Source organism: Amphiura filiformis, chromosome 18 (genome assembly GCF_039555335.1).
Source record: "Amphiura filiformis chromosome 18, Afil_fr2py, whole genome shotgun sequence".
Classification (NCBI taxonomy): domain Eukaryota; kingdom Metazoa; phylum Echinodermata; class Ophiuroidea; order Amphilepidida; family Amphiuridae; genus Amphiura; species Amphiura filiformis.
Genome location: NC_092645.1, coordinates 22,152,685 through 22,179,628, shown reverse-complemented (window position 1 = coordinate 22,179,628; position 26,944 = coordinate 22,152,685). Strand labels below are relative to the sequence as shown.

General features: G+C 38.0%; 1 protein-coding gene across 2 annotated transcripts; it reads right to left on the bottom strand.

The window, feature by feature from the left end:
• Nucleotides 1–88: 88 nt before the first annotated feature.
• Nucleotides 89–22,310, bottom strand: LOC140139994 (3-oxo-5-alpha-steroid 4-dehydrogenase 1-like). 2 transcript variants are annotated; one of them, XM_072161803.1, is made up of 5 exons: nt 21,900–22,310; nt 16,221–16,384; nt 15,152–15,253; nt 13,489–13,639; nt 89–210 (listed from the first exon to the last, which is right to left on the bottom strand). In XM_072161803.1, exons 1-5 carry the CDS (start codon nt 22,226–22,228, stop codon nt 144–146), a joined length of 813 nt encoding a protein of 270 aa, XP_072017904.1. In that variant the 5' UTR covers nt 22,229–22,310; the 3' UTR covers nt 89–143. The 2 variants fall into 2 exon arrangements, with proteins under 2 accessions (XP_072017904.1, XP_072017903.1); XM_072161802.1 differs by lacking the exon at nt 89–210 and adding an exon at nt 10,744–11,822 and having other exon boundaries at nt 21,900–22,307.
• Between the last annotated feature and the right edge of the window lie 4,634 nt (nt 22,311–26,944).

Sequence of the window (26,944 nt, the reverse complement as noted above, 5' to 3'; positions counted from 1 at the left end):
GCCGCGAATATATGTTCAAATATATTTTGTATAAACATGAAAGACGATTTACAACTTGAATAATTCCTTCCCAGTCATGGGGGTCTTATATCACAGGAGAAACGGGATGAACGCCTTCCTCTCTGGTGGATAGTCATCTTATATCACAGGAGAAATGGGATAAAGGCCTTCCTCTCTGGTGGATAGTCTTCAAACTTCTCTTTGTAAAATCTATCAAATAAGAAGATAAAAATATATACAATTATCAATAAAAAATAAAATAGTCATTTGGAGGTGTTTAAATTTACATTTAAACATCTTTGTAACCCACCCCAACCCACGTTATAAAGGTGCCATCTCTAAGGCTGCCATTCAGCCCCCCCCCCGAAAATCATTATAAACTCTGGTTCAATGAAATTGTCAGGTATAAGAAAAACATCTACATGTATTAAAGAATATAAAGAAAGAAAAGAAGGAATAAGGAATAAATTTAGCACGTGCCATTAATCTGCTAAAGTTCCACAAAATAATGTTCTGTGTGTTTATAAAGTGTTCTTTATTCGTCATGTGTGTTCTACAAAACTTGCAGTGTTATTTAGCTTTTACATCTTGAGCTTTAAGCTTATAAGAGCTGAGTTGCAAAAGGGCTTACATCCAATAGCTGCTTTGAGTTGAATTTATTAGTTACTAGTATTAGCTGCCTTGAGTTGAAAGCGTACTTTAGGATTTTTTATATTTAATTTATTTAATGACGAGAGTTGAGAGTATCTTAAAGGGCATATCTATTACAAAAACAAGTTTAACTCCATTCGAAGAGAATAATTATTACATTACAAGTTGACACTCGTTGCAATTTTTTATGCGTATTTCTCCTGAAAAAAGAAAAATTGTGTTGGTAAAGTTCGGGCTCGTACGAGTCCTTCCCCCCGTTCGAAGCAAAATTAATTTTCAAGGCATCGGTCATCCTTAGAGATGGCACCTTTACGAGTATATCGTGGGTTACCATGGGTTACAAAGATGTTTAAATGTACTTACGTATGGTGATGAAAGGCCCGCGGCCCGATGTTACACACGGTCATAATAGCAAACGCGAACGCTGGTAGATTCCAACACGCCACTGCATAGCCCGTCCATTCTAATGATTCCCCAAAGAAATTGGCTCCAGATATATAATCGAACATACCACCTTCAATATGAAATTTGAAATGAAACAGGGAATCAACAGGGTCACATTTATTGTGTTTTTCGTTTAATCATTCATTCTGTATTATGTATTTTTAAACCCTTGCTTGATATTTTACCCTTTTTCGGTCATCAATTCGTTTCTTTGTTACCATGGTTACCTCCCTACCTCGCTCGCTCGCTCCCCCACTCACTTGCTTACATATCACTCACATATTAAACCACTTTTGAACTGATTTGCGCGGACATTATATATATTATTCTTAGGCACCACATCGAACTTGGTCCTATAGAATTATTGGTGCCCAGTTAGGTTCCGATGACTCTAAACATCACTTCCTGGAGATGTTGTAAATTGTAACAAGCATAATAATTAACGGTTGCATAGTGCATAGTGTTATCGGGTTTCATTTAAACAAAAAACGAATGCACTGTACAAATGTTCAGGGTACGATAAAAAGTGGCATCGGTACTTCTTCGGGCACCGATAGCGCTATATTACCAAAAGGATGTTGCGCCTAAAAGTTTTGACACGTCTTAGCATAAATACCTCTTGGTATTTTATACCCGGTTTCTCCTGGTTTCCTCAAGTTTTTTAGTATTCTGTCTGAATGCATATTGATTGCCATCCCTCCTAAAAACATGCTACAACCTGCGAATGAAATACATTATGTAAAACTATTAAAGCCATATTATAGTATTTGCTTCTGTTCAAAATTATTATTACGATGGAAATATTAGTCAAACGCATACGCGATGTTCATAACACAGTACGCACATGGCGTGCGGGACGGTGATCCACAACAAAGGATCGTACCGTAACACGATCGAAGGAGTGATACGCATTGGCGACATCGGCATCCTGTTGCCTATAAAAGGAAGCAGTAAGATGTGATGTGTTGCCAGTCTGGTGAACTCACTAGTGCAGTGGTGAAATGTCACTAAAACGTGAGTAAATCCCGAGTAAATCACCATCGTTTTTAGTTGGAATTGTTCAAAACGAACAAAATTCACAAGGTTTATAATCTGCAGGTTAATCATCATAATCATCAGCATCATCAACAGCACCGCCGCTAAAGCATCATCATCACCGTCGTCATTATCATGATCATCATCTTCGTCATCGTCATCATCATCATCATCATCATTTTCATTATTATCATTATCATTATCATCATCGCGCCGATATCGCCGTCGTCGTCGGCATTATTACCATCAGAATATCGTCGTGGTTATAATCACCATCGTCATCATGAACAAAATCAACACCACCAGACATAATTATTATAATGAAAGACAGAGATAAAAAGGCTAAATCGCGTCTGACGTCAGCTGTCAATCAAATTCGAGCACGGTTTGTTTACAAGTGTCGTGATGATATGAGTTGCTGAACGCGACGGTAAAACTGGGCGTCTTTATTTTTGCATCTTCAAACATACAAACCATCTCAAAAGTTAGGCATAATATATAAGAAACTTTCTTTCCCGTAGGCATCATGTTAACAATGCTTAGAAAAGTTGCTTTTTGCCTTATAAAAGTACATAATTTTTCGCCATTTTCTACTGTTCCTTTCCTCCGATCGGCACCAGATGAATCGACCTTCCTTTTACGCGCTATTAACCAATCAAGGATCGTAGGGAATTTGATTGCAGTGACGTCAGACGTGATTTAGTCTTTTTTATCCCAGTCTTTCATTATACAGCATACGGTATATTCCACAATTAAGAATTAAGTTCAGCTTGGAAATAGTATAGATCAAACTACAGGGTGAGTCAAAAAAAGTGCAATGGAGAAAAGAATCCATTTTTATTTAAGAACCGAGTTGAACCTTTTAGGTTTTTAAACATTTTATGAATAACATATCCATTTGTGATCTTGTGTGAAAAAATCAAGGAATTATCATTTACCATTTTGTTTTTATGACACATTTTTATAGCGATACCCAATTTTAATGTTTGTCCAAGAGACACCTAAAATTTGAATGTCAACCCACTCTGTGGAAGGTAGATTTGGAACAAATGCCAGTTTCTTAACCTCATTGGCATTGAAATAAAATGGAGCACCCAAAGTGTTATTGCCCTTGGTCTTGTTTAAGGAGAAGAAACATTATTTGTTGTTATTTTAATTTTCCCTTTATTTTATTTGTCGAAATGAAATGCGCGCAAATTGGAGTGGAGTGAATTACAAAACATCCAGTAAGTTGGACATATTGGGATTTAAAAAAACTGGAGTTGGAGTCGAGTGAGGTATGAAGGATTTAAAGTAATGTTAGAAAGTTTGTTTGAACAGAAAAAAAGAAATAAAAATAACGCAAAAATCAACCTTATTTAAGTTAAAGTCAGTTTCAGAGCTGGTGCATTTATCGTGCATTGTGTGCTCCATTGAAAATACATGGTACCTCGTGGACAAATAATGAAATTGGGTATCGCAGCAAATGGACTCATAAAAATTAAACGGTAGAAGCGAGTCACTTCATTTTTGCACAGAAGGTGACTATTGAGTGTGGCATTTACAGAAACTTTCAATAATGGGAAAGTTCAACTTGGTTCTTACATAAATATCGATTCTTTGCTCTATTGCACTTTTTTTGACTCACCCTGTATATACCTCATAGATTTCTGTCATCTGATTGGTTAAAAGTGCAGTCATTGAATTAGCTACATGTATGCCCTCCTTTTTAAGAATTACGTAAAAAAAGACTATTCCCCGGGCATAGTTATTTTCAGTGTGCGTCCCGATCAAACTCTACGCGCGCGATGGCGTGTTCGCATTACGCACGCGGCGCCAACGCTCTGCTTGCCAGTTGCGGTGACGCGATCGCTTCATAACGAAAAACGAATTCTTTGTAAATTTTACCATGGCCTATGAACAATAAAATAGGCCTTTTAACCAATCAGATGACAAAAATCTATATTAATGAGGTATATAAAACAAATATTGACTACTTTATAGTACTGAGGCCGGTGATCTAAAAAAAACCATAGCATGGTTTTGAGATCACCTTGGGCCTATAATTTTAACCATGCCCCGAATAAAGCAGTCAATATTTGTATACTATTTCCCCATGGTTACGCAGAAACAAACAGTTCTCCTTACCGAAAAGAAACGTTGGTGACACATGGTATTTTGTCTCATATACAGCAAATTGTGTTAGGTACCGTCCTTGTATGTACCCATTATACACACAGAAGATGGTGCTTGCTATAAACAGTAATATTGACGTTGGTTTGCCACGATGCACCAGGCTAAATATGAATGTTCTGAAGGGAAAAATGTGTTAATTTAATTTGTTACTGTCTTTCTACCTGCCATGTTAGTTACCATGTCTTGATTAGTTACCATGTCTATTGTTGTCTGCCTGTTATTTTGTAACATGAATTCTGTGCAAGAGATTTAATAACAGGGATTTTTTATCTTCTCCTAACTTTTGCTTTCTATTATTGTCACGGTGGTGTATAAAAACATACCACGGTTGTTTGATGGGATCATTTATTAGTTTTTCCAAAAAAAAACCCATCATGTACTATCAAATTTTAGGCTCAAACAGCTAAATTTGATATTATGCTAATGTATACAGATGCTTTTGAGTCATTCTCAATTATAATTTCCCCTCTTTTACAAAATTATTCACTTTTATAGCATTTTTATAGCTTTTTCGGATATAAAATGTATCTATTGATGACAAAATTGGTGGCGCTATTTAGTTACTGGAAATTACTCTTTCAATCTTTTTTATACAGTTAATTCCTTTTATTGTTTGATAAAGTGTGTTTATAAAATTTCCTTGTTGCTTGTTTCACCTATTAAAACTGTTTTAATGGTAGTATTAATCACCTACCCCTTGCAAATAAAGAAGTATGATTTAGGATAAATAGCGCCATCTATAGTTTGCATTTAGTTAATAATGAAGCCAATTCTATATACACCAAACAATACCAATCAGCTCTTGCTTTTCGGAGACGTATAAATCGGGCTTTCTTAGCTTGTACATTAAATTAGCGTTATAATACGTTATCCTAGTAGCAACCTTGTAAAATGTGAAGACAAACCCAACGAGCAAAGTGGTAGTCAGAATTCATACGGCAATTACTGGGTCCCATCCGCACAAACTGGTGTTGTGCCGCCTGCACAATTGGGCGGGTAAATGCCGCTTAAAATCGATCTATGTTGTGTTTTAAACTTTCATAATTTTTTGGTCTACGTGTAATATGGGTGACGGAATGCAGTTTAAAATCCCCACCAAGGCTGCATCATCTCACATTTCAGGTGGGATGGGACCCAGCAATGTCAGCCATTGAGGCGTTTGTAACCAACCGACCGGGAACACACATGGAAAACCATCGTTGAAATACGGACTCACAGGACGTGCCCGGTTGGCTCAAGTCCCCGGTTGCCGGTGTTTACAAGTATTGGGGAACGATGAAAGAATGCGTGAAATTGGATTAATCTATAGAAACCCAATTTTGCAAAGCGTATTGCGGTGTGAATAGGCTGGAAGGCAGTGGCGTACCGTGGCCGCTCCTACCCCGGGGGGGCTGAAGAAATGAAATTCAATTTTGCCGCCCCTTCCTCAACAGCCCGAAAAGGTTGAGTAAAAGCAACACATTTTATGTAGTGTACAATTTTTTCACAATTTTTTATACTTATCAAAATTTGTCCGCCCTTTTTCTTTACAAATTTTTTTTCCGCCCCTTCTTCTTCCGCCGCCCCTTCGTTTGCCGCCCCTTCTTCTCCCGCCGCCCCTTCGTTTTGGCAGCCCCCCTGCTTTTCCCCCCGGGGGGCTGGCGCCCCCAAAGCCCCCCCCCCCCGAAAAAATACGCACATGGTTCAAGGGAAACCCGAAGTCTCAGTCCCAGACGATTTGTGCTCCTCCGTCACTAAACAAACCATTTGGCGACAAAACGTGAAATGAAGATCGCTGATTGCTTAATAAATTTCCAAATAAGAGGGTTTTCTATTGGCTATGGCACCTAGATGTGACTTGACGATTGCTTGAGAGGGCACCAAGTCATTTTCATAGCAAACTCACCTGCCATTGTATTTGATCATTTGTGTATGACGAGCATTTCTTGGGGGCAGACTTAGAGACAGCATCTCTCAGATAGAGTCCAACACCTCAAAGTACTAGAAATGCCTATTCTGAATTTCCGCAATCATTGAATGTAAATTTGTATCGCCCGGCAGCCCCCGCGCACTGGAAATCCGAATTTGTTACTTTAAAAATGAAAATACAAACAAACAGGGGCTGTTCATTCCTTACCTTTGAAAATAATGTAAAATCATCATTCCAACAAGCATATAATTTGCAGTATTATGCAGTTGAGCCGCATCGGTGTAAAATACGCACCAAACAGGCACGGCGAACGACGGCAATTCCTGCACGAACCACGCGAAATTGGCGTTGATCAATATGTCGAATTTGGTGCTCGCGTATCGCCCGTATGCCGCAGGTGCTCCCCATAATAAAGTACGCAAAGTAATAATGGCCAAAGCTAACATAGCATACGCCATGTATGTTATGATGTCTTCTTCATTTTGAAGAAAATAGACGAGAAAAGAAGCCTCTTTCTGATCCGTTTCGCTGGCCATGTTTAGTGCTTCTTCCATTTACTTCTTCTTCTTTGGTACTACTTAACATTCTAGGTGGAAAAAAGGCAAGCAGGAATTTTGCGCATGCGTAAAAATTAATTAATCTCTTATGTTTGCTTCCTTGGCTTTGAAATAGTTATGTACTGACCCCGGATAGTGCCTCTTTAAACTGAGCTAGATCTGCTTGTGGATTTGTCTCGGTTTGTTGTGTTTTCACGGTCAGTATAATACAGACAATTGAGGTATTTGTTTACCACTGTATTACCTAAACAAAGATGCCATAATTAGAATCAGCAGCCAATAGCTGCATCTTTTGGCACGAATTTAAGACCTCATTTGTTAAAATTATTGAAGAAAGAAAGACAGGATGATAAAAAAAAAAAACCACAAAAAAACCACAAAACCCCCCAAAAAAAACCCCAACCCCCCAAAAACAAACAAACAAACAAAACAAACAAAACAAAACAAAACAAAAACAAGTAAGATGCAAATTCAAAAGTTGCAGTTTGCTCCATTGCATGCTCTGTTGATTTGTACACAATGTGTTGCCGCAGAACTAGCGCCGCACGGTGTTTTCATAGCGCCGTGCTTTCCATTGATTAGAACATTAAAGTGCTACTTTTGCTACTTTTGTTGATAGACAATGATGTCAAGTGGTCTTATGGCAGTTTGTTTTATTTATTTTCACCAACGTTGGTCAAAATACTGCCCAACTTAACCAATGTTGTGTAAAATAGAATATTATTGTATTTTAATCTTTAACCCTGCAGTATTAAACGCAATTCTTAACTAACGCTGAAGTTTTTAATACATTTTTTTAACCAACTATTTTTAATACGTGGTTTTTTTAATACATGTTTTAACGCGGCTGGGGTCGTTCAACACTTAAGGGAATATTATGTGCGGTAAATAGCATAGCTGGACGTATTTCTATTGGTTTGTTTTCTGCCTGTACAAATATAATTATTTACCTGCTGTGGACGTTGTGCAGCACAGGTTGAGAGCAATCGTGACCTCTGACAGCAACAGTCATACACATAGCCTACCTTTGAGGTGGCATTCCCTGTCTAACTTGACAAAATAATGTGCAAAAAACTCGACTTTACAATACACTCACATAAGCATCTAGGTGGGCTCCTTTTAAGTGTTATTTTCATGTTTGTGCCACTCCGTAGAAAAAAACTTTATGTAGCAAGAAAACACGTAATGAAAGTACAATTTGGGGTCAAAACGGGAAAACCTGCCAGAAAAGTACAGTCTTTTTCTGCTGACCTTTGGAGTAAGCAGATTTGGTAGGGTTTTTATTATTAATACCATTGATCTCAATAAGATGTCACGATTGACTTAATGTGGCAATTTAATGTTACATATAGATCTCACGATTGAATTAATGTAACAGTTAATGTTACATTGGGCTACTAAGTATTCCATTTAAAATCCATACTCCCCCTGTGGAAGATTTTGGAAATATCTGCCACAAGGGGAGTATGAATTTCAAATGGAATGAGCATATTAGGCAGTTCCATTTGAAATTTATACACCCTCTGAGAAAGATCGACCTGAATCGTCCCCTGAGGGAGAGTGCGTTTCAAATGGAGCTACTGGTGTGTTAATTCCATTTGATATTCATACTCCCTCTGTTGAAGATATTTTTAAAATCTTCCACAGGGGTAGTGTGGATTTTAAATGGAATAGCCCATTAAGTCAATCGTGACTTAAAAGTACCATCGATCTTAGTAATATGTCACGATTGACTTAATGCCAATGGCTAATCTAATACAATAATATTCTTTGTTTAAAGGGGGCTGTTAGATAAGAAAATGACTAAAATGAGCATATATGTGTAATTTGAGTTTTAGCTTTAAAATACTTTTTACCCCATTAAAATCGGATGTTGCATTGCCAAGTTTAGGTTATTTGAAGTGAACAAGGTGTCGAGAAATATGTTAACATTCGTTCGTTTCCTATTCTTATCCATGCATTTGAATTTTAATGTATTTTATTGTTTTTCAAGGTGCGATATGTAAAAGAATTACTAACAAAAATATTTACCTAGCAATTACAATCATAATTTAACATTTAGTTACTTTATTATTATTTATATATACTTTATTATTATTTTTGCTTCAACAAATTTATATTCTAGTATATTAATACTATATTTCATAATTCCTCACCTGGCTATTATAAGTCATTTTTAAAATGCATTTATTTCAAAATGGTAATTTTATCAGTAATTCAAGTTTTTTTCAGCCATTATAAGTCCAAATGACTTAACTTGGCAGAAAGGTGTATTTTAAGTAGATCTAGAGAAGTACAGAGCCCAAAACCCCTCCAAATTTGAAATATGGTGATTTTCCCCCCAAAATGGCCAAATTTTGAACTTTTCGCAGAAACACAATCTTAAAACGTCTCAAAAACAAAAAACGGAGCAAATTTTGTGAAAAGGGGCTCTGTACTTCTCTTTATTATGCTTCAAACAGTTAAATATTGGTGGTTTCAGACTCATTGTTGTTTTAATTATTCTGAAAAACTTGAATAACTAAGTGTATAAAAATCCAATATGGCCGTCGTTACCATGGCAACGGTGGATGCGGCGATGAAAAAAATAGATTTTTGAGTTGAGAATTGTTATAGGTATACACCAGTGATGATTGTTTATCCAAAAAGTCCAAAATAGCCAAAAAATACCTTCTTAGCTAACAGCCCCCTTAAATATTATTATTAAAAATCACACATTACATTTTTATAGTATTATGCATTATGTTTGAATTTGCAGTTTAGCCCATAATGCTTATTTTGTAAATGGTTAATTTATTCCTTCTACCCATTTTAGGAAACATGTTCCTGCAGAACTGACACCTTCTAATACAGGTTTGACGATCACGTGACAAATCGAATATGTGACGTCAATATTGATATTGGTATCAATCAGGCTGTTCCAGTTAAATTACATACCCATTGGCCAATGGCTGTTCCGTTAAATTTACATACTCCCTCTGAAATAATGACCCCAAAATAGCTGTTCCATTTAATTTACATACTCTGGAATAGATTTCCGCTAATCAAATTGCATATTGTGAACTACAATCTATCAAATTCAGGTTTGACGATCATTAGACTTCTCCGTAGTCCACTTGCCCATTTTGCATACTCTGGCTATTACATTTAAGCATAAAACTCTGATTTATATTGATTTGTGTGCAACTGATAGATTTTCACATCTGTATCTGATCTTTTCAGTCACCGAACTCCCTCTGTTTGTTAGCTTCCTTTCGTGGTTCACTATCAATAAACTGGTAGATTCCAAAATCAGAATTGTTCAGTATTAAAGTGAGCCATTATAATTATGCAAGATAATGTTGCATTCAATTACTCTTATTGTCACTAATCATCTGATATTCTTAATTCTTTATGACTATTTTATTATTGAATACTTTAATTTTAATAAACATCAGTATAATTTTGAGTTCAACGAAATGGGTTCATCATGAGTAATAATAACATATTTTTAATAAAATTCGACTATGGCATAGTCTAGACGATCATGTGACAAATCGAATCTGTGACGTCAATATCGATATCGATATCAATTAGGCTGTTCCAGTTAAATTACATACCCATTAACCATTGGCTGTTCCATTAAATTTACATACTCCCTCTGAAATGGCTGTTCTATTTAATTTACAAACTCCCTCTGAAATGGCTGTTGCAATTTACATACATGTACTCCCTCTGGAATAGATTTCTCCTAATCAAATTGCATATTGTGAATTTCAATCTATCAAATTGCATAGCTTCACTGTGAATAAGAGAGATTTGTTTGTTTTTTTACATTTTTTTAAAAGAAATTGTATATTGATTTTTATTATTATTTTTATTTTTTAATTTAAAAAAAATAATATTTTTTTGGTTAATTATTTAAATGTTGTAATTACTAGTATTTCCAGATAAAGTACAAGATAAAGTAAAAACATTTCAGTTGAAAATCCCTAAGGTTAAATAAGAAATTAAATAAAAAGAAATGAATGCAAACCAGCCCTTCAATACAAATTCTGCAATACATGTATTTCCATTAAAAGTCTGTTTGTTATATCACGCAATTGAATAATAACAATAACCGTGTCCGATTGAAATAAATGACACTATTTTTTCAGGAATATCTAAACATATGCTCTGTCACCCAAACACGCTTATTTTGTCATTCGATCTGTCACCCAAATGTTTCATTTATCACCGATTTGATTACTTATTTTGAAATAACAAAGCCTAAAAATTCAATGTTCGAGGCTTCTTTTGGCTATCACCCAAAGACCCAATCAGGTTTTTTAAAGGTCATATTCTCACCCATTGTCCCCCTAATTTACGTGTATGTCCAAACGGTCCGTCTCTCACCCAATGACCCCATATTTTGCACATGTTGTTCCCACCGAATACCCCTTACTGTGCAGCCCTACACCTATATCCATTTCATAATTATATCATCCCCATCATACTCCTTCACTATTTATGGGTGCATTTGACGAGAGAAAAATGTTAAATATATATTGAAGAATTTACACAGAGACTGACTTTTGCACATAAATTAAGGGGGAATTGGGTGGGAATATGACCTTTAAAAATAAAACCCTGATGGGGTCTTTGGGCGAGAGTAACAGTTATATCGTGAAACTGTAGAATGATCTGAAGGTCAGTATAGACTGAATATTTATTGAAAAAAATTGAGCCTCATGCACATTAATTGAAATCAACAACCCCAGGTTAGTGGATAATATATATTCACGTGAAAGACGATTTACAATTTGAATCAAATAGAGATAGCATATATATTCACAGAGCACTTTCTGACTATTCCAACAGACAGACTGACTCTGGGATAGAATTTGGCTGTGTTGACACCACGGAATGTATAATAAATTACATTCCCAAGCGATGGTAGTCTTCCAAAGCACTTCTGACGATTGCCTTGTGGCATGAAACTCAGAGTAACGACTACCTATTCTTATCACAGGAGAAACGGGATGAACGCTTTCCTCTCTGGTGGATAGTCTTCAAACTTCTCTTTATAAAATCTATCAAATAAGAAGATAAAAATAAATAAAATTATTAATAAAATAGACATAGGGAGAAGTGTACGATACTGTCAACTCTTTTCATATAAACGCGCTTTGTAAAGCTAAAAGCCCGATTTGTGAATGCTACACTACAAATTTTGCAGAACACATCTTCCAACACTTCTTGAACACATTAAGAAAATTTATGGAACTCTGACACCATTATTTAGGACATCGGGGCACTAGAACTCAAGCAGCAGAACACTTCAGAACGCGTCGAACATATCCTTAACACTATATACGGACGCTTGAACGTGTTCTAAATCTGTTAGCTTTTGAACCCTTGGGATACATTCAGAAGGTGCTCAGAATGTGTCATGTAATCTGTTTGATGTACATGGGTTCTGGATGGAGAAATTGTAGTGCAAGCTATATACATCGTCTGCTCTATTATAGATTCCTTTTTACCATGTTTACTATGGCCTAGCTCTAAACCAACCAGCGCAGCTAGCCGGACCTTATGCTAGTAGGGAAAAATTCTCGCTCGTGCCCATAAGCCTCAAGTTTCATTTATTTTGCCCGCCTTTTCAGCTATAATAATTATTGTTGAGTTCAGTATTTTATTTCATCAATTGAGCAACCAAAGCTTTACAATCGTGTGTGATTGGGAGACCAAACAGAGTAAGGCACGAAATAAAGAATACTCATGCAACCTAAAGCGAGAATTCTTGCAAAAACGAATCATGTGGCAAGCAAAAGGCAAATCCGGCGTTGAGCATGAACTTGACCAATAATAATGTGATGTATTCAACTGTTTGAGAATATAATCATATTAAAGAATCTACACCATCACTCTATTTTCATTATAACTAGGAATAAAATCAGTTCATCTTAATATGAAACTGAGGAATGTTATCTTATTGTCTCTGAGTTTACAGACCATAACTGCGTCGCGCGCTACTCTAGTCTCCACAGCAGCCAGTTTGGTTCCGCTCCCTCCACACAAACAGTCTGCCAATGATCACGAACTGGTCCTTTTTGATTCGCTAACGGTTTTCTGCCGACGTCATCCAGCTTGACGTCAAACAAAGCTTTCAATTGGTCGATCGGCTAGACGGCTACTTTATTATTCATGAGCAATTTTGACCTGCCATCTCGCCAGCTGAGTGAGGTCAATCAAGTTCCCGTATGTACAGCTCTACGGCTACTTTCGTGTAGCCAATCAGAAACGGCATTATAAGTGGCAATTGGCAGACTGTTTGTGTGGAGGGAGCGTAACCAAACTGGCTGCGGAGGAGACTAGCGCTACTCTTATAGCGATTGATTTTTAGCCAATAGAGAGCTTGCGAAATGACGTTACTTTAACTTTAACTTTAACGTCTAGAGGATTATATTATAATGTATTCAAAACCAAGGTGGTAACTTCATTTCGCAAGCTCGCTAATGATTGGTTTTTAACCAACATGACCAATCGCTCACCGAGCGCGGAGTACAAGTATAGGCTTATATTGTAATAGAAGCTACTCTCAACGGCCGGCGGGCAGTTTGTAAAGACACGTGCTTTGATGCATAGACCGGTGCTTACATGATTTGTTTTGTTGCGGGAGGGCTGATGGCAGCCTGATACATTGCACATTAATAGCGTTGGTTACAGTGGGTTACAAAGATGTTTAAACATACGTACTTATGGTGATGCAAGGCTCGTGGTCCAATATTACTGAGGGTGAAAATAGCAAACACGAACGCAGGTAGATTCCAACAAGCTACTGCATAGCCCATCCATTCTAATGATTCCCCAAAGAAATTGGCTCCAGATATGTAATCAAACATACCACCTTCAATGCGAAAAGAAATAGGGAATCAGCAGGGTCACATTCATTGTGATTTTGCTTAAGGGGGTACTACACCCCTCCATAACTTTTGCATTTTTCTCAAAAACTAATAACACAGTGGCAACAAAAGTTATCTGTATTATAGGGGCAAGGAATCCAGTTACTACACTGGAATTTCAGTGACCCAAGAAAAGAGGTACAGCAAGGATGTACCTCATATCCTATCATATTTACTGAACCGCTTGTCTTGAATCACTGAAATTTCAGTGAAGTAATTGGATTCCTTGCCCCAATAATATACATAACTTTTGTTACCAGTGTGTTATTATTTTTTGATAAAAATGCAAAAATAGTCACAAATTTACCACAGGGGTGTAGTACCCCCTTAAATCTTTCTTTATTCTTGCTTTACTTGCTTGATATTTGTGTGTTTTCATTAAAGCCCTATTGCAACATTTGCTGAGGAGGACGCCCTCAAGTTTTGTCAAAACTCTGAATTTTACATCAGTGATAGCAAACCAGTTTTAATAAAACGACATTGTATTCACAAGATCGAAATATAAGCTAATATCATACCAGCGATGTTCATAACACTCATGCACTTTACGTACATGGCGTACGGGATGGACATAGTACATCAGGACCGACTTCAGCACGACCGACATAGTGACACGCATTGGCGACGTCGGTGCTGGAATTAAATTCCAATTTCCTTCGCTTTACCTCCATTGTTCGGCTCAAAATTAGAGGTGACATATCTGACAGTAAAAGCTGAAACTGTTATATGGGACCTGCCACCACGAAATGAGCGTAAAGTCGCAGCGCCTTGGCTACTGCGGTGGTCTTTGTTTCCTTCGTGAGTGGCCTATTATGCCCCCATTCACATACTTCTGTCTTGAACAGGTGTGCGGCAAACAAAGAAATCAACTCAGTCAGCCAGGATGTCTTGAAACTGCCAACTTGCGACTTTACACTCATTTCCTTGTGGCAGGTCACATATAGGTTATATACCACTAATAGGCCTAGGCGATACATGGAAATACGACGAGTAACTATTTGTTTGCATGGCTGCATTAAAATCGCAGAAATTGGTCAAGTTATATAGCCAAAAGGTACTTTTTAGGGTTTGATGTTTCAAAATGGTATATTTTCTCTCATTATATGACATTTTTGTTGGAATAGTACCAAAATTCATACGCACGGCTTCGGTTTTTTAGTAAATATTCGTCCTACCATATATAACATTCAGCTTCGAGGGCGCACTGCCATTTTAATGTGTTTACGGTTCAGTGCGTTAAAACAAGAAAAGTCTTAGGTCAACCTATGTTGAGTTTTTGATCATTTGGCATCTAAATCATACAGTTTCACCTGATATTAGTGGCACTTAACTGTGAGAGTTCTGAAATGAGAAAATTCCACCCGAAATTAGCCATTTTCCTATTGAAACCCGTGTAATACATCATGTACATAATTAGTGGTGTTGAACCTATAAAGTTTTGACACGTTTTAGCATACCTCTTGGTATTTTATACCCGGTTTCTCCTGGTTTCCTCAAGTTGTTCAGTATTCTGTCCGACTGTATATTGATTGCCATTCCGATAACAAACATGGTACACCCTGGAATGGAATACATAATCAGGATAATATAATATTATTGAAGCTCTATATCATCATGTTAATTATCATAATGTCATCATCATCATCATCATCATCCAACCTCATCATCATCATCATCATCATCATCATCATCATCATCATCATCAACAACAACAACACCGACGCTAAACCATTATCATCATAGTCGTCATCATCGTCATTGTCTTCGTCATTTTCATTACCATTAGCATCATCATCATCATCATCATCATCATCATCATCATCACATCATCGTTATTATCATCATCGCCGTCGTCGTTATCATCATTACCATCAGAATACCGTCGTGGTCATAATCCGGGGGGCACATCGAAAAATTTTGGTGGGTATGCTCCCCTGGAATTTTGAGGTGGTGGGTCTTTGGGAGCTGACGGCGTACCGATAAAAGGGGTTCTTCTGGAGCTGCGAACAAGTAAAATGGGACTTTTGGAGCTGCGAACAGTCCAAATCAAGGGTCTTTCTTGGCTTTCGGGTTGAAAATCGCCTAAAAATACCTTTCGGAGCTGAAATTATCAAAATCAAGGGTCTTTCGGAGCTCTATTTTGGTCAAATATAGGGGGTCTTTCGGAGCTGCCAAATTCCAAAAGGGGGGTCTTTTCGGGGGAGCATACCCGTATGGTAATTTGTGTTGAGTGCCCCCCGGGTCATAATCCCATCGTCATCGTTGCCATCAACATAAACAGGCATATTACAGCATATATAGATTCTACATTTCAGAATGAGCTACTGAAATCAGAAGACACGACCCTTAATGTTGGTGACAAGAAAACAAAAAAGGGGTCATTGGGTGAGAGGGAGTTCAGTAAAACAAAAGGGGACATTGCCAATGTCACATTGGGTGAGAGAGAGTTGAAAATGGGGGTCAATGTGTCCGCACATCCTCGTCACCCATTTTTAGTGAGTACCCCGAACAAACAGTTTTCCTTACCGAAAAGAAACTTTGGTGTTACATGGTAATTAGTCTCATACACAGCAAAGTGTGTTAGGTACCGTCCTTGCATGTACCCATTATACATACAGATGATGAAGGCAGCTATGAATAGTTGTATTGGAGTTGGTTTGCCACGACGCATCAGGCTGTATATGAATGTTCTGAAGAAAACAAATTCGAGCGATGAGAACGAGAAATGTCGATTAAGCATAAATAAATAAAATAAATAAATAAATAAATAAATAAATAAATAAATAAATAAATAAATAAATAAATAAATAAATAAATAAATAAATAAATAAATAAATAAATATATAAATAAATAAATAAATAAATAAATAAATAAATAAATAAATAAATAAATAAATAAATAAATAAATAAATAAATAAATAAATAAATTTCGAATTTATATAGCGCTTTTTCCAGAGGATTGAAAGCGCTGTAATTTCGCTGCGTGGTGAATCATCACAATCAGATCGCATCAATTATAGGCTAGTTGCAGCCGAACCTGGCGCAAACCTATCCGCACTTAGATTGTAACATCCACCCATTTTCTGCAGTTCCCCAAATTCCATTGGGTGAAGGAAGTTTTTGATAACGAAACAACTAATCACCGATTTTGAAAGCAGGAGGAAACCGGAGATCCCGGAGAAAACCTGCGAGAGCGAGCATGGATCGGGATAAACCAAGTGCACATACAGGCGTTGGGCACGGCTGGGGCTTGAACCCGGGACCTCAGTGGTGCAAGGCGAGGGAACTACCGCTACGCCAACTCGCTCCCCCTAAAGCATAGTGGAATTAAAGATATTCTTTAGCATTCCTTCAAGTACTGAGCTACGTTCTTCTGCCGCTAACTGAAATCTGTAATCTTTGAGTTATGGCTTCTAACTTTTTATGTGATTTAATGGTGGAATGTGTTCAATTATTTTATTATCGAGAGTTGATATGAGAACCATAAGGCCTTAACTCACAAAGGAATTCTTTGAGAGTTCAGGCTTTCTGGCTCTCAAACCTCGTTTTTATTGTTCTGTATACTTCATTATCAAAAAGTACTATATTAATGAAAAAACACATTGTTTTTATATTATTGCAAAGTGGATAGAGGCGATAGCATTGAACAACCTATAAATAATTCATAACAGTTACATAATCAGTCGATAGCACGGACATTTATTCACTGGCCAACCATCGGAATTTTCACTGACAACTCATCGGAATTCTCACTGACAACTCATCGGGATTCTCACTGACAACTCATCGGAATTCTCACTGGCAAACCATCACAATTTTCACTGGCAAACCATCGGAATTCTCACTGACCAACCATCGGCATTCTCACTGGCAACCATTGGAATTCTCACTGGCAAACCATCGGAATTCTCACTGGCAACCATTGGAATTCTTACTGGCAAACCATCGGAATTCTTACGGGCAAACCATCGGAATTCTCACTGGTCAACCATCGGAATTCTCACTGATAACTCATCGGAATTCTCACTGACAACTCATCAGAATTCTCACTGACAACTCATCGGAATTCTCACTGACAACTCATCGGAATTCTCACTGACAACTCATCGGAATTCTCACTGACAACTCATCGGGATTCTCACTGACAACTCATCGGAATTCTCACTGACAACGCGTCGGGATTCTCACTGACAACTCATCGGGATTCTCACTGACAACTCATCGGGATTCTCACTGACAAACCATCACAATTTTCACTGGCAAACCATCGGAATTCTCACTGACAACTCATCGGAATTCTCACTGACAACTCATCGGAATTCTCACTGACAACTCATCGGAATTCTCACTGACAACTCATCGGAATTCTCACTGACAACTCATCAGGATTCTCACTGACAACTCATCAGGATTCTCACTGACAACTCATCGGAATTCTCACTGACAACTCATCAGGATTCTCACTGACAACTCATCGGAATTCTCACTGGCAAACCATCACAATTTTCACTGGCATCGGAATTCTCACTGACAACTCATCGGGATTCTCACTGACAACTCATCGGAATTCTCACTGACAACTCATCGGGATTCTCACTGACAACTCATCGGAATTCTCACTGACCAACCATCGGAATTCTCACTGGCAACCATTGGAATTCTCACTGGCAAACCATCGGAATTCTCACTGGCAACCATTGGAATTCTCATGGCAAACCATCGGAATTCTTACGGGCAAACCATCGGAATTCTCACTTGTAAACCATCGGAATTCTTACTGGCAAACCATCGGGATTCTCACTGAGCAGCCATCAGAATTTTCACTGGCAAATCATCGCAATTCATACTTGCAAACCATCGGAATTCTCACTGGTAAACCATCGGAATTCTTACTGGCAAACCATCGGGATTCTCATTGAACAGCCATCGGAATTCTCACTGGCAAACCATCGGAATTCTCAGTAGCAAACCATCGGAATTCTCAGTAGCAAACCATCGGAATTCTCAGTAGCAAATCATCGGAATTCTCAGTAGCAAACTATCGGAATTCTCACTGGCAAACCATCGGAATTCTCACTAGGAAACCATCGGAATTCTCACTAGCAAACCATCGGAATTCTCACTGGCAAACCATCGGAATTCTTACTGGCAAACCATCGGAATTCTCACTGACCAACCATCAAAATTTTCACTGGTAAACTATCGGAATTCTCACTGGCAAACCATCGGAATTCGCACTGGCCAACCATCGGAATTCTCAACAGCAAATCATCGGAATTCTCACTGGCAACCTTCGGAATTCTTACTGGTAAACCATCGGAATTCTCACTGCAAACCATCGGAATTATCACTGGCAAACCATCGGAAATCTTACTGGCAAACCATCGGAAATCTCACTGGTAAACCGTCAGGAATTCTCACTGGCAAACCATCGAGATTTTCACTGGCCAACCATCGGAATTTTCACTGGTGGCAAACCATCGGAATTCTTACTGGCAAACCATCGAAATTTTTACTGGAAAATCATCGGGATTCTCACTGACCAACCATCGGCATTTTCACTGGCAAACCATCGGAATTCGCACTGGCAAACCATCGGAATTCGCACTGGCAAACCATCGGAATTCGCACTGGCCAACCGTCGCAATTCTCACTGACCAACCATCGGATTTCTCACTAGCAACCATCGGAATTCTCACTTGCAAACCATCGGAATTCTCACTGGTAAGCCATCGGAATTCTCACTGACAACATATCGGAATTCTTACCGGTAAACCATCGGAATTCTCACTAGCAAACCATCGGAATTCTCACTGGCAAACCATCGGAATTCTCTGGCCAGCCATCGGAATTCTCACTGGAAAACCATCGGAATTCTCACTGACGAACCATCGGAATTCTCACTGGCAAACCATCGGAATTCTCACTGGCAAACCATCGGAATTCTCACTGGCAAACCATCGGTATTCTCACTGGCAAACCATCGGAATTCTCACTGGCAAACCATCGGAATTCTCACTGACCAACCATCGGAATTCTCACTAGCCAACCATCGGAATTCTCACTGGCAAACCTTCGGAATTCTCACTGGCCAACCATCGGAATTCTCACTGGCAAACCATCGGAATTCTCACTGGCAAACTATCGGAATTCTCACTGGCAAACCATCGGAATTCTCACTTGCAAACCATCGGAATTCTCACTGACAAACCATCGGAATTCTCACTGGCAAACAATCGGAATTCTCACTGACCAACCATCGGAATTCTAACTAGAAAACCATCAGAATTCTCACTGGCAAACCATCGGAATTCTCACTGGCAAACCATCGGAATTCTCACTGGCAAACCATCGGAATTCTCACCAGTAAACCATCGGAATTCTTACTGACCAACCATCGGAATTCTCACTAGCAAACCATCGGAATTCTCACTTGCAAACCATTGGAATTCGTAGTATGTTTGCGTTATAAAGCCCCTTGGTTTTACGTCACTACTTCATGATTATTGTATTGTATATCGATATCGATATCGATATGTAAAAGTCGAGTATATGCCTTTTGTTCTTTCCTCTTAGGGTAAAGTTGCGTATGACTAATATTTTCTCAAAGTTGATGCCTAACATGTTGAGAGGTCAAAAACGTCAGATGCCTAGTGGGCACCCTTGAGCAATTAAGGAAATATGAGGTCAAAGGTTATACAGTGATCAAAACACAAAATTGCTCTGAATGGTTAAAAGTATTTCAAAAATGTTCCTCAGGTCACAAGGATTCAGAAAATGTGTACTTTGACCTACTTACGACAAATCAAGTTATTATCAAAAAGGTCAAAGGTTGGAATTTGGGCTCAACATCGGTCAAAGACAGAAAATTGATCCGATTTCGCGAAAAATGATCTCAAAATGTTCGTCTTGTTATAATAATTCAGTAAAAAAGAATATTTTGCACTAGGTGCGAAATTAATTACCTAGTAACGCGGAGATACATTGGACTCAATGGGTAGTAGCTGTTTTGATGTGTAGTCATAGTAATGAAACATCGTAGGTATTGCAAACTATTCCTTTTCTGATTATCATAAGAAGACAAACTTTTTAAGACCATTTTCATCAAAGATGTTTTTGACCCGATGGTGTCCAGATTTCATCCTGTGACCTTTTTGCCTCAAACGCCATACTTTGGTAGGTTAAACGATATATTATCTGAATCCTTGTGGCCTGTGAAATATTTTGGTAATGCTTTTTTTTACCAAATCGGAACAATTTTGATTTTTAACCCTGTATAAACTTTGACCCTGAATATCTCGGAATGCTCATGGATTCCCACTGGGCACCGTTCCATTCTTGATCAATACACTTTGATCTCAATATTAAAGCAAAACAGGTTAGTCATAACCAGCTTGATAAGTTCTACCCGACTATAATAACTATAACCAGGATCAAGGGTGAGTGAGAGTCCATAAGGGCAATGTTCAGGTCTGTGGTTACACTGGTTACAAACAATGCATAATAGAGGTTATCCACTTAAGGTTACACAAAGAAACGTATAAAAACGTATAAAAGACGTATAAAGTTGTTCTGTAAAACAGAGTTTTTTTCAGTAATCAAATACCGCAGCGAGTGAAATGTTGGTGCATTGAATGTAGTTTAACATTTTTTGTGTGTGTTTATACAAATTTTCAGAATTAATTTGAAAATCCTTCGTTTAAAGCCTTTTTACGCACCATGTTCACAAGATCAAAAACATGTCCCAAGACATTTTTTTCAAATGTGCGCCCGTATAAAACCACGCCGAGTGATTGTTTTCTTCTTTTTTGCATTGTACTATAAATCGATCAAAGAAATAATGTTGATCGACATTTAAATTTGCAATGCATTGTTGGACAGTTTTTGCAGTTTAGTTTTGGAACACTTTACCCTCTGACCTATCGGGCAAATTCGTTTTTGTGCGTACAAAATATTATTTAAAATGTTTTACTAAAAAATTGTTAAAAAATATGAATATTACATACATTAATTATTTAAAATATTATTAATGATAACATTAAATAATAAATTAATGAATACTAATTAGAGCAATTTTCCTGATAAATTATGTCAGAGGTCAATGTGTCCCAAAACTGCTCTCAAAAACCGGAAATTCACCTTTCTGTCTTCGGCACTTGAACATTTTAAAGAGGCTTTTCTCCAGGGAGCTATTTATTTCTTACCTTTGAAAATAATGTAAAATCATCATTCCAACTAGCACATTATTTGCAACATTACTCAGTTGAACCGCATCTGTGTAAAATACGCACCAAACAGGCACGGCGAACGCCGGCAATTCCTGTACGAACCACGCGAAATTGCCATTAAGCAACATGCCGAATTTGGTGTTCACGTATCGCCCATAGGCGGCAGGTTCTCCCCATATTAAAAAACACATAAGCAAAATGGCCCAAACTAACATAGTATATGCCATGTATGTGATGATGTTTTCTTCATTTTGAAGAAAAGAGACAAGACGAGAAGCGTCTTTCGTATCGGTTTCACTGGCCATGTTTCGGGCTACTGTTGGTGGTAGTGTCTCGGTGTGCACAAGGTACTACTACAGTAGTATACTGTGTACATGTATGTTGCTAAGTTATTGTTTGATTTCCGAAGAGGAAGTGAAGGTTCAAAATCAGCAAGGTTCATTTTAATTCTTTTGTCGCTTGATTGAAAGCGGCATTAATATTGAATGGGAAATTTGGAAACGTCACAATAAGCCCGAATGCAGCAAGTTGAATACGCGTGTTAAACGTAGGTCAAGTGAAACGCTGATAAATAACAACAACTTGTCAATTTCTAATGTTATGTGCCCTCAAAATATTCCATAATATTCATTAAAAATTATGTGTTTTGTCAATAGACATCAATCCTCACTTGTGATATTTATCTTTATCAGTTTGTACATAGTACATGGCACAGCGTCATCATCCCTATATCTTCGTGTCAAAAATTGCCGTGATAGTACAGCGAATCCTCTCGTTTTCAACAGCTACGCATGGCGATTTTGTTCGAGATAGGCCGAGCGACTCAGGCTAAGCATACCATGACTATCATATGAGATACCACAGAGTTTCTATATTCTACACATTATTACGATTTGTGCATGCTCTAGTACTCCATATGATGTTTCTATTACAAGAAAAATCGATTTGTTTTCAGGTAAAACCAGGGTTTTGTTTCCAGTACACTAACTCGAAAAGCAATACACTAATTAGCGGGGCCTTGCAGCTTGCTGTGGATATCTTTTACTGCATTTTATAAGTAAAGATTTTGAAATCCAAAGTAAAAATTGTGATATATTTAATTTTGAGAATTACAATTATACTTTATAGGTATAAAGGAACACGTTTAGCCATTCCAGGTGCAAGTCCTATAACACAATGCATATGTAAACTTAGTTTCTTTATCTGTGTCAATAATGGAATATTGATTTCAACGGAGAATGGAGCTGAATGGAAAAATATTTATAATACAGGGTGTTGACACTGTGCATGGAATGTTCTAGAAATTCGATGGAAAATGCTAGTAAACAATCATGTTACATAATGTAAACCACTAGAATGGTCATGATTCCCACAGGATGAAGTGGTGGCGCTATTACAGTAACCATGTGCACAGGGTAATATCCCGGGGCCTGGAGAATAAACAACAGAAGCAGTTGAGAGTTATAACAGGAAACTCTGTGAAACTTATGTTAGCCAGTGGTGGTATAAAAGTAACCTTGGACAACATTTCTGAGAGATATTGGCTTGGGGTCTTGATGGCTTCAACACATCACTTAGGTTTGCCTACTCCATAGGCTCAATATTGGATAAGAGTAATGTTCTACCAAAGGGCTCTGACTGACCAAAAAATGGACCATAAAATTATTTTAACTTTTGGAGTTCTGACCCCCAAAGTTGGTCCTGGATGGACGAAGTTGCATTTTGAGGGCCCTATATCTTTTAAAGTAAAGGAGTTACAAGTTTTCTGATACCAGATTTGAATTCTACACAAATAAGTACCCCAGGATACATACTTTTCAAAGTTGTAAAGTGTTCCCTTTATACATTTATGGACCTCCAAACGTCGTCTTTCGCGTTGCGACACATTTTTTACGCTGAAACCCCTAAATTTCAAATTGATGCCACGGGAAAACGAAATGGAGTATGAAGCTCAAATTTTCGGGATTTTACTTTTTCATCAATATCTACCACCACACAGAAAAAGAAAAAAATTGAAGAGGTGCTGCGGTGCACATCCCTGGAGTTGACATGGAATGGGTCAGCAGTGATTTTGGTCTGGGTCATTTAAATCACCGTAACACTATAATCATAAAGAATAGTGAAAAACCACGAATGACCTTATCAAGCACTGTAAACATTTTTTTGTGTCAGTACAGTAAAAGTACCTCTGAAGCCATTTATTATGACTACTGTTAAGCTTATCCATCGAGAAAGATAGAATGTGCTCATAGGGACATAGGGAGTATCTGAAGAGTAAAGAAGGCAGGACACTGCAGCACGGTTGTTTGATGGCATGTAAAACAGAGTCATTGTAAAGAAAAGTTGAACAATGATGGCGCTATTTATCTTACATCTTGTTTGCATCTTTACAGACCCGTATACATTTTTGAAAGAGGAAAGTTTGAAAGTTGATTCGAGTAGGGTATGCATAGGTCTTCCAAATTCTACTAGGTGGAAAATTCCAAACCCGGGCAAACTCTGTATATGGCCATTTTTCAAAATGGCCGCCAAAATGTACTTATGAACCAGGTAAAATGACAATAACTCTGAAACTACTTGACCTAGAGGGGTGATTCAGGTGTCTATCCCCACTAAATCAAGGCTGTCTGATTGCACGAAGGGGATTTCATGGATGTCTGAGGTCCAGAACACCTGGAATCCAAGATGGCTGCCTGTAGCAACCATAATCATCATATTAGCCAGATGATATTACAATAATTCGGAATATGTCTGACCTACAAGGGTCATTGAGGTGTCTATCCACACTAAATCAAGGCTGGCTGAGTGAATGAAGGGGGTTTCATGGATGTCTGAGGTCCAGGACACCTGAAATCCAAGATGGCCGCCCATAGCAACCATAAATCATCATATTAGCCAGGTGAAATGACAATAATTCGGAATCTGCTTGACCTACAATTGTCATTGAGGTGTCTATACCTACTAAATCAAGGCTGGCTGAGTGAATGAAGGGGGTTTCATGGATATCTGAGGTCCAGGACACCTGAAATCCAAGATGGCCGCCCATAGCAACCATAAATCATCAAATTAGCCAGGTGAAATGACAATAATTCGGAATCTGCCTGACCTACAAGGGTCATTGAGGTGTATATCCCCACTAAATCAAGGCTGGCTGAGTGAATGAAGGGGGTTTCATGGATGTCTGAGGTCTATGACACCTGAAATCCAAGATGGCCGCCCGTAGTAACCATAATCATCATATTAGCCAGATGAAATGACAACAATTCGGAATCTGCTTGACCTACAAGGGTCATTGAGGTCTCTATCCCTACTACATCAAGACTGTCTAATTGAATGAAGAGAGTGTCGTGGTTGTCTGATGTCTAGGACACCCGCAATCTAAGATGGCCGCCCATAGTAACCATATAATATTCACATTAACCAGGTGAAATGACAACATATCGGTAACTATTTAATCTAGAAGAGCAATTAAGGTGTGTAACTTCGCTAAATCAAGTCACACCAAATCCAGATGGCAGCCATAGCAACCACTATAAACCAAATGAAATGTCATCAATTAGAACCTATGTATCTATGAAAATCAAGGCTAGTTTTCATGGTTATCTGAGGTCCTAGACACCTAAAATACAAGATGGCTACCATAGCAACCACATGCATATTTCCACAGTTATAACTCTTGCAAATGATTTTACTCTGGGTATAGGTACATGAAATGTTGCCCACTTAACCAATGTTACATTATTGATTGTTAATTTTGTTTGTTAATTTTACAGGTGAGTAGATATTGACAGACATGGTTAAGAGGGGGAACATGTCATGTAGGCCTACCCTTAATCATTTGCAAGAGTTATAACTGTGGAAAGATGCATGTGCTTGCTAGGGTAGCCGCACCCTTGTTTCTTTTACTCGTACCCTATCAGAGCAACATATCGCACAGTTAATATAAATAGGTTTGGTTTGGCTACTAGGCCCTGGACGGGGAATGACGCGTCGCGACGGTGCTGCGCGTGACTGGCATGAGGGGGGGCTTAAGAACCCTCGTGTATAATCAGGTCCAAGAACATTAAGCTTTTTGTGAACATCATCATCTTTGAGTTCAGCTACTTCTCGTCACTGCTCGTACACGTTTCCTCCCAGTTTCACCACTCTGAAGTGACTGTGATTTCTTGCTCCTCTTTTGACAAATGATACATTTTTCAGGGTCTGGAAGAGCATGAGCAGGCTTGGGAATAAGGAGATTAAAGCGCTCCACAGACTCCGAGTATTGTACGTACAATATTGTATGCAACATATCTACGTTATTTAATCTATTGCCATTCTATTTCCAGTAATGTTTAAGTTCTAACGAATGTTTGATGACGAAAAATCGATAATATGTTACATGTAATATCTAGTAGTAGGCATGTCACAGTGGCTGCACAATACTTCTGCCACACTGTGCATGCAAGCATAACAGTAAATTGAAAAGCGCGCGCATGAAAGTTGTTCAATTTTGGCAAACATCCATGCCGAAAAATTAATTTCCTCATATGTGCTATTTATCACAATTGTTTGAATTTTTGATATATGGTGTGTGAAACCTTTCTGTGACTACCATCGGGGTTTTTTTAAATAAATATTGCTTTGTTTAAGAGCTACTACCTGTTTTTATGGATTGTTGAAGATCCCTCATAAATCAATAAATATAGGCCTTTTGAAAAATCAAGATCTACCACCATTTATCTGAAATACTAATCTTTCTAAGCATGTAAATTATTTCCGTCGACAACGAATGGCACACTTGAGGAAAACGATTTGAAACAAAACATTTTTTAAGTGAGTTTAAAGGGAGTAATATTCCAAACCGCAATAGCTCTAAGCCATTGTGTGTGTCCAAGGCCACACCATTTTGGATACGCGGTATAATAGAGGGGCTGTTCCTTTTACCGGTTCTCTTCCCATGTTAATCCAGATAACAAAATGTTAATTTAAGAGGGTATATCCGATAGACTCAGATGGTAGGTGGAAGATGGGGGTCAGCA